Source organism: Trichechus manatus, unplaced genomic scaffold (assembly GCF_000243295.1).
Source record: "Trichechus manatus latirostris isolate Lorelei unplaced genomic scaffold, TriManLat1.0 scaffold00009, whole genome shotgun sequence".
NCBI classification, from domain to species: domain Eukaryota; kingdom Metazoa; phylum Chordata; class Mammalia; order Sirenia; family Trichechidae; genus Trichechus; species Trichechus manatus.
Genome location: NW_004443945.1, coordinates 16,520,724 through 16,530,266, shown reverse-complemented (window position 1 = coordinate 16,530,266; position 9,543 = coordinate 16,520,724). Strand labels below are relative to the sequence as shown.

Here is a 9,543-nt window from a genome sequence, read left to right as displayed (position 1 = left end):
ACCCCTCCATTCCCAAATGTGTCTTACCATATCAGTGTTATTTTTTTACCTTACACCAATGCATGCCACCATGCCAGCACAACAAAGGGCCCTCAATAGACTTTTGTTGAGGGTTCACACCAGGTCTTCATCACAAAGTGAGCTTAGGGACTGTCTAACATTTGGGAAGTCCTGTATGAGTGTCAGCAAAAAGGGACCCCTTTTAGAACTGAATGACCGTCAGAAGGCCCTTGATGGCTGAATTGCCATTGGTTAGTGTAGGTGTTGCCTTTGCTTGTCTGTATCGTGTTATGATGTGCACACATGGGTGTCACTGAAATACAATGTCTTTGTTCCATTTCGGTTCTATTTTACTGAACAAACAAAAGAGGGCAAGGAGATGAATGTCAAAGCCTTGGTGGGCCCCTTTGCTTCATAGCTGGAATCTCTACACAAGGAGATGAGGATTGTCATAGTCCTTGTGTATTTGAGTATTTATCACACCCACCTTAAAGAAATTGCCTTGTCAATTGCTGCTTCACCCAAGTTTGGTCTGGTTAGGAATGATCAAGGACTCCAACCCCTTTCTGTCTCTACTGAAAATTCTCCAGATACACTCCTCATTCTCCATGATGATCTTTATAACCTGTATCTCCCATATCATTTAAATGTCGTAGAGTCCTACGGCAATACTGACATTCATATATAGTCTGTCTCATTACTGTTGCTTTGTATTCTTATTGAATAGCATTGTCTGTAATATGCTTTGTTTGCAAAGTGGCTTATATTGCCTTTTTAAATTAAGAGATCTGGACTGGTCTATAATTTACTAGCAATTTGAAGTATAGATTAAACTAGATAAAATAGTTTTTAAGGATCATTAAAATATGATTAAATTTAAGGTATTGCACATATTTTCAATTAGAACTCAGAGATTAAATGAAACTTCTCTCTCATAGGGTTACATTATAGTATTCATTAATGAGGAATAATTACATAAAATGACTTGGCCCCTAGAATAATTGGATATGGAAAGCCAAGTGCAAAGTAATGCTTATAACTGTAGAATGTATGTATTTAGTAGAAACACTTCTCTGGTGATGAACTTCACATTTCTCTTGCTTTCACAGTAATAAACGACTGGTGGCCTTAGTGCCCATGCCCAGTGACCCTCCATTCAATACCCGAAGAGCCTACACCAGTGAGGATGAAGCCTGGAAGTCATATTTGGAGAATCCCCTGACGGCAGCCACCAAGGCGATGATGAGTATTAATGGTGACGAGGACAGTGCTGCTGCTCTTGGTCTGCTGTATGACTACTACAAGGTAGACCCCGCAGCCCCACTCTGCCCTCCTACCACCCCCAAGGCCACCTATCCCCGGTGAGAAGAGATCATGCACACACGCACACACACAGACAGTTACCATTGAGTTGATTTTGACTCATGGCAACCCCATGTATTGCTGAGTAGAACTGCTCCATAGGGTTTTCTTGACTGTAACCTACAGAGCGGATTGCCTCGCCTTTCTTATGTGGTGCTGTTGGGTGGGTTTGAACCACCAACCTTTAAGTTAGTAGTAGAGCACAAGCTGTTTGTACCACCCAGGGACTCCTGAAGAGATAACAGGACCTTTTAAATTCAGAGGGGACAGATTCTTTATCATAGGCCAGAGAACTAATAATATTTCCACCCTTGCTACGGACTTCAGCCTTAGGTCTTCCTTTTCTCATTGCATCTCTACTTTCCCATCTGTGGAAGCAGAACTTCACTACTCACCCAGAGGAAGTTTTCTTTTTTGGGTAATTACTTCTTGTGTCCTTTGTCCACATGCATACATATTATCTACATAATTTCTGCTTGACATCATATTACAAATGCTCCTTTGCTACTAATTTTACTTTATATTTATGATTTTTGGTGAAAAATATTACATTGTGTGGCTATGCCATACTTTAATTAGTCATTGCCTATTTGTTGGGCATTTAGGTTGTTTCTAGATTTTTCAGTTTTATAAGAAACATTCTAATGAGTAATTTTGTGGAACTCTTTTGCAGCAGTTCCAAAACTTAATTTTGTTACCACCTTAACTGTCTTCATTTGTTTCAGTGGGTACTACATTTTTCGAAAAACCGTTAAAACAAAATGAATGTAATTCACTTACTTAACAAAGATAGCTACCATACAATAGTTATAAAACAGGAGTATTTCAGGAAATCAAACAACAAACAATAGTCTGTCTCAACTGTAAAGCAACTATACCTGGTATGACTTGCTCCCTCAGAACTGGTGAAGTGTAAAAAATCAACAGGTATTTAGTGATTGAGGAGATTTATTGCCTGCTTTGATTGCAGACACCTCTGGTTGTTGCTGGGAATTGGCACAAAGGTGAGAATGGCTGTGTTTATTTTGCTGGCTGGGCAATAAGAACTCCAATTTCAGAATAAGAACTAGATCCCTGCCTGCCTACCCCTACATCATGAGCAACTTTACACAAAGTCACCCAGAAGGCATAATTTTCCTTTTGGTTGTCTTTAGTCTACTTCCTATTTCCTTCCAGCTTCCTTTTTCTTCTTATTTCCTTCTGGTTTCCTAATGAAAAAGAGAAGTATATCCTGAAACAAAAATAATTAGTGATTTCTGAAAACAATATACTTTATTTCCCATATATTCAGTGGATAATTGTTAGTTGCTGTCAAATTGATTTTCAATTCATAGTGACCCCATGGGACACAGTAGAACTGCCCCATAGGATTTTCTTGGCTATAGTCTTTATGAGAGCAGATCAACAGGTCTGTTTTTTCTCCCTCAAAGTCACCGGTGGGTTTGAACCGCTGACATTTCAGTTAGCAGCTGAGTGTTGAACCACTTTGCCATCAGGGCTCTGTAGTGTATAATTAATTGTTAATTAGTATAAGATCCAGATTACCTCTGCTCTTGCACATTTACTAACATTTAAAGGAAAGTTGAAATATTGTTTTCTGTAAATATTTTGAGATGCAGCATGGGTAGTTTTACATAAAACTCAAGTTGTAGCCAAGTCTATAACTCTTTCTCTTGAATTAATATTTTCCATGATTAACTTATTAATTTAGGATATAAAGTATATACATAGAATATTTTCTAAGATTGTGGGTGTGTAATAATAGAGTTATATGCTTCTTTTCATTTTGCACAAGCTTTACTGAAACATTTTAGTGTCTGTGGAAAGAGTCTTGTTTCCAAAAACTTTATGTACAGATGATCATGTTGAGGCCTTAATTCTACTGGTGTTAAAGTTATAGCAAAGTTAAATCTACTTTGAGGGTAGACTTTCTATGTTGTAAAGTGGAATGTTAATAAAAAAAAGAGATTCTCTTTTTTAATTTGAGTAGGGGATTCCCTAGGTCAGCATTTGGGAGAGTTCTCTGTAAGTCAACCACCAAAACAGACACTAAATAGAGACAAAACAATATGTTCAAGAAATAATTTAGTATTTGTTTAAAAAAAATTGGCAAATGATTGTGTGTGTGTGAGTGTGAGTTGGTATGGAAGCTCAAATGTCTTAGTCTGGATTCTCAAAAAGAGCAAAAACCAATGAAATGCATATATAAATATATCTAGAGAGATTTACTTCAAGGATATGGCTCACACGTTTGTGGAGACTGTTAAATCCGAAATCCATGGATCAGGCAGTAGGCTGAGACCTCTGCTGGCTTATGGGGCTGCAGGGGCTGTTGAATACAAAATCTGCACATCAGGCAGCAGGACAGAGAATTTCTGCAGGTTTATGTCCCAAGAACCAGACGTCAGGCTACTAGAAGAGTGCAGGGTTGAGAGAGAGAGAGCGAGGTTTGCCAGAACATCCATTTATATACTGGAGGCAGGCCACACCCCCAAGAAAACTCCTCTTTCAACTGATTGGCTGATCACATTAGATCACACAACGGAAGGTGATTACATTATGGAAGAGCACCCAGTCCAGTATCGGCCAAACCACTGAGAATAATAGGGTAGCCAAGTTGACACATAACATTAACTATCACACCATAACTAGGAACAAGATTGTTGAAGGTGATTCTCAGATTAACCAAGATGGAGAATATGGAAGAAAGGCTTTTTAGAGAAAGATAATTATGTGTTCAGGATGTGCTTGTGGGATGTCTTGGTAGGGATATCTGATAAACAGTAATGTGGGTCTGGAAGAAAACCCTAGTGATATACTTCTGAAAATCAGCCAATGAAAATCCCATGGATCACAATAGTCAGATCCAAAAACAACCGTGGGGATGGCGCAGGACTGGGCAGTGTTTCATTCCATTGCGCATGGGGTAACCATGAACTGGGGGCTGACTCAATGGCAGCTAACAGCAATAACATCAAAAATGTGGGTCTAGAACTCAAGTAAGGGGACTAAGTTGATAGATCTCAGTTCCTCTAAGGATGGCCCTTTGGGAAGCCAAAGGTGTAAACATGGTTCTTTTTTTTTTTTAATTTACTCAGACTGGAGTAAACTCAAAGATTAATAACCACCTTGGTTGCATTGTGTTCAGCACTGTAGACAGAGCACAGTTGTCTGCTCAGGGCTCACATTGGTCCCTTTGGTAGCAATAACATTCACTTACGTGTATTTTTTTAAAAAATAATATTTTATTATGTTTTCACTGAAGGTTTACACAGCAGTATAGGTTCCATTCAATAATTTCTACACAAATTGTTCAGTGACATTGGTTATGTTTTTTGCAGTTTGTGAACATTCTCAGTACTTCCATCCTGGTTGTTCTGTTTCCATTAGTCTAGTTTCTCTGCTCACTTATATTAAAAATTAGAAGTACATACAATGGTTTGTAATAACAAATGGGCGCTACTTTGCATTGTGTATCAAAACATTATTGTTATTACCGATTATTATGCTAAAGATGTTTTAGTGTATCTGGAAGTGTTTCTTTAATGTGTTTTATGCATAAGAGGGTACACTATATACTAAGACAAACATTTGACTGACTAACGTTAGATATGAACCATACCTAACTGTTTCGACTTATGTACAAATTCAACTTAAAGACAGACTTAGGAACGGAATTTGTTCGTAATGTGGGGACTGCCTGTAATTGTTGACCGTTTGGGCTTCCGTGTGTTTTTGAGAGTTGCTAACGTGTTTTAATGTATGGAATCCCCATTTCTTGTACTTCTTTGGCTCTGCATTTACCAGACCATTTTAACTGATCCATTCTTTCTTTCGACAAGTATCTAATGAGGGCTTACTACATTGGCACTTAGGACATAACTGTAACCGTGCATTAAGTAGACACTCAGGGATTGTAGTCTTATCATGGATACTAAAATTTAAGATTGGACTCTAAGTATGGAAAGGAGCTAGCCTGGGGAAGTCACAGGTAAGGTGGGAAGGTTGGGGGGAGTGGGATGCATTTCAGGCAGAGAGGACTTTGTATGATGGTTCTGTTACAAGAACGAGCATCGCATGGTCATAGATACAGTGTGGCTGAAACGTGGTAAGCAAAGAAGGGGGCGGCCCAAGTTGAGGTAGGAGACATTTTTGAGGCCATGTTAAAGATTCCAAGACTGATGAGAAGGCTTTGAAGAATTTAAAGTAGGAACGTGATGAGATCAGACTTGCATTTTAAAATCACTCTGGGTCCTTCTATAAAGAAAGTGGATTTGTAGACACTAAACGTAGGAGAGGAGAGGCCAGTAAAGAAGCTGGTGAAACAGCCCAGGCAAGAGATGTTGAAGGCGGAACCAGGAGGCAGGTATCCAGAGGGAACTGGTTGGCTTTCAGAGACTTGTGGAACTTTGTGATTGGTTGTAAGAGGAGAGGGTGAAGCACGTCCTGACAAGGAGAATGTGGTTGTGCCACAGCACACAGGATGTTAAAGGGACCACAAAGTGTGCTATAGCACAGAGTATGTTAAAGGGAACCTTGTTCAAGGCCCTTGCTCACCTGGCTTTTGCTCATCTTTGAGGGCACGTTACCCCCTCACTTCTTCCTTAAGCTGGCCATGCCTTCCTTATTCTGTTATATCCTCGAGACTTTGTATACATTGTACCCTGGGCTGTAAAGACTTCTTGATCTACCCAAGAAATCCTACTCAGAGCTCAGCTGCTCGATGGAGCTCCATCCTCTAGGCTTTCAGAGTGCCCTGTGAGGCTCAGTTTTTCCTCAGATTACTGGGTATTGAAATTTTACGTTTATCTGTCATCGTCAGCGGACGGCAGGAACTATACTTTCTTCACATCATTTCTATGTAGTTCTTAGCAATGCCTGGTACATTGCGTTGTTGTGTGCCATCGTGTTGATTCTCACTCACAACGACCCTATAGGACAGAGTAGAACTGCCCCATAGGGTTTCCAGGGCTGTAATCCTTATGGAAGCGGACTGCCACATCTTTCTCCTGAGGAGCGGCTGGTGGGTTCAAATCGCCGACCTTTCGGTTAGCAGCTGAGCACTTAACCATTGCGCCACCAGGTCTTCCTGGTACATTGTAGACCCTCAAAATTAACATATGAATGAAGGACTTATATTTGATTTAGTTTATTTTTATTTAACAAATACTTACAAAGTACCAGGCATGCTATTTTTGTTTTTTAATTAGCTCATTTAATTCTACTAAAAGCTCTGTGATTTATAGGACATCATTATTCTCACTTTACAGATGAGGAAACTGAGACACATTTGGTTAATGGTAGAACTGAGAACTGAACCGAGGCAGTCAGGCTCTAGGACTCTATTCTTAGCCACCCTGCTGTGTCTCCTCCGTAGTCCAGCTGACTGGGCTTGCATACATAGCCAGGTGAATGGAAACCATAGGAATTGCTAGGCAAATCCAGAAGGGGGCTGCTCTCATAAAAGTTCTTTCGTCTCAAAACAGTAAAGGCTGCATTTTGGGTTTAAAGGATTTTGGCTAGAAGGAAGATCTGGAAATTTAACAAAAACGGGCAAAAACAAGCAAAAATAATCCAACCAACCAACCAACCAAATCAAACCTACTTTCTGTATGTTTGAAACCATGGCAAAGAAATATAAACAACCTGTGATGCAGGAGGGAATTTAGATGACGGTCAGAAACACAACTGGTGAGAGTGTCCCTTTTCTCAAGCAGTACTTTTTCAGTAATTTTTTAGGCAACGTGTTGATATCTTGGTTGTTAAGGTCCTTGGATGGTGCAAACGGTTTATGTGCTGCTACTCAAAAGGTTGGAGGTTCGAGTTCACCCAGAGGCACCTGGGACGAAAGTCTGGTAATCTATTTCCAAAAAAAAACCAGCCAAGTCTGTTTTTTGGAAATGGATTACCAGCCATTAAAAACTCTATGAAGCATAGTTCTACTCTGACACACATGGGGTCACCATGAGCCAGAGCTGACTTAACAGCAACTGGTATGGTTGTTAAAACAAGGATGTGCATTTGAAGAAAAATTGTGGAAGCAAGCCCATGAGCTCTGTAGGGAGGGTGGTTGAAGTGTGGTCCTGTTATATTAGATGCTTGCCTCCCCACTGGCCAACAGTCGGCTCCCCCAGATGTCAGCACCTGAAGTCTGCCATCAGAGTGGAGGGTCAGACCCAGTTACTTACTATGGTGCTTGTTGTAATGCCATATTTTCTGTCTGCTCAAGTGCACAGGTGTCCAGATTTACCCTCCACTCACATTACTTCTTTCCCCTCATCCACTCTCAAGGTGGGAGAGGACACGAGAGGTCTGCAGGGTGGGGGGTGGCTCAGCAGTCCCCCATGACAGCAGTATGCAGCGGAATTGTGGGTGCTGCTTGATTGTTGTGGCCCTATGGTTATCACCACCCCTCTGTTTCTGGCTCCCCTGTCATTGTCATTCAGGCCACTCACCTTTAACCATCTCCCGTCTCTAGCAAATTTATAACCTTTTCCTGTGGAACAGTTCATTTTAGTTTTTTTGTTTGTACTGGTGTCTAGCTCTGCATACGGTTGCTGTTGCATATACGTAAATCTTACTAATGGTTGGTAATATTTCCAGGTTCCTCGAGACAAGAGGCTGCTGTCTGTAAGTAAAGCAAGTGACAATCAAGAAGACCAGGATAAAAGGTATGGTGTCATGTAAAGGAATATGGATGGACCCCAAAATAACTTTTCTTCTATTTTTTTTTAATAATAGTATTAAACTGGAATCTTGTTCTTGAGAGGAGATGGGGTTGGAGAGAGTGGTGGTCAAGAAGCTTAGCTCCTCTATCAGTCTTCTAGGATCTGGACCAAAACCAGTCTCTCAGTAGGGAAAGCAAATTGCATTTTTTGTTGTGCATCCAAAGGCCATCAGAGGAACTCTTCAGACAACTCCTTCCAGGAGGCTTAAAATGCTAAGTGTTAGGGGTGATATGTTGGCAAACAGCCCACTGCTGGGATTAATTTTTCTAATAAACTCCATGGCTATATACCTGTGAGCAGGTCCTTGAGGGAGTGAAATACCCGAAGGATCACTTTCCACAAGGGGTGAGAGGGAGGTGGTTGGGTGTTTCTCAGCCCAGGGATGCAGCTGGGAGAGCCAGGAGCATCAGGGAGCACCCTCGGTTGCAGGGCGCAAAAGATCGTAGGAGATCACGGTGTAACACCCCTTCCTTGCGCTCCTGAGTTAAGAACCAGCTGAAAAATAAAGCACAGACAAGTTGAGATTAAAAACAAACCAACAAAAAAGCTTTATTTCTGATGAAGCCAATTGGAGAATGTGACTTCGAATCTGCAGTTCATAACTCTTCAGTCCTGACTGAGATGCATCTACGTATACCCAGTCCCAGGCAAGACTTCAGCCCTTCCCAGAGGGACAGGCCACTTGTGGCATGGCAGGGTGTGACTGGAGTGTCCCCTTTGGCCAGGAAGGTCTAGACAAAAAGAAAGAACCCAAAGCGTCTGAAACACCCTGCTCAGCTACTTCTCTCAAACTTACCAAACAAATAAATATCTTCCCCTGTGGAGGGATGGAGAGGAACCACACATTATTTTCTATTGGAGCTTCTGTCACATGGAAATAGAAAGCCAGGAGAAATGAACTCCTTGCCCCCCGCCCAATACATACATATATCAGAATGTTACCTGGCTTTAATAGGAACTGGTTATGACTTTATTATCTTGTTATATGATTGGCATTAGGGGTCCACTCCACTAGCCGGCAGCCCTGGGCTGTACATCACTTCCAGGGTGCACCCCTAGCAGAAGATTAAGGCAATTTGAATCTGATTTACCTTTCCAATAGGGATCTTCTGATGGGCCACGCTGCTCTGGGGCCCTGGGGCCTAGTTGGTACACAGTGACGGCAGGAGGAAAAAGCTGACTCTCTGCGGGTCCTGGAATTTTTCCATGATCTTGCCAGTATATAGGAGCCCTGGTGGCACAGTGGTTAAGAGGTCAGCTGCTAACCAAAAGGGCTACAGTTCGAATCCACCAGCTGCTCTCTGGGAGCCTGATGGTCCAGTTCTACTCTGTCCTATAGGGTCGCTATGAGTTGGAATTGACTCGACCGCATGGTGTTTTGTTTGGGTTTCTGGCCAGTATATATGAAGCTGGGCAGGTGCTGTCTGCCACCGTATAGCAGTGATCATAGCGG

General features: G+C 41.5%; 1 protein-coding gene across 1 annotated transcript in view; it reads left to right on the top strand.

The window, feature by feature from the left end:
- The first annotated feature begins 1,116 nt into the window (after window positions 1-1,116).
- The window catches only part of GRHL2 (grainyhead like transcription factor 2), a 111,793-nt gene continuing 103,366 nt past the window's right edge, over window positions 1,117-9,543 (top strand). The window contains exons 1-2 of the mRNA XM_012559693.2: window positions 1,117-1,305; window positions 7,966-8,033. Of these exons, the coding sequence (XP_012415147.1) occupies window positions 1,138-1,305; window positions 7,966-8,033 (236 nt within the window). The 5' untranslated portion in view covers window positions 1,117-1,137. The remainder of the gene's footprint in view (window positions 1,306-7,965; window positions 8,034-9,543) is intronic.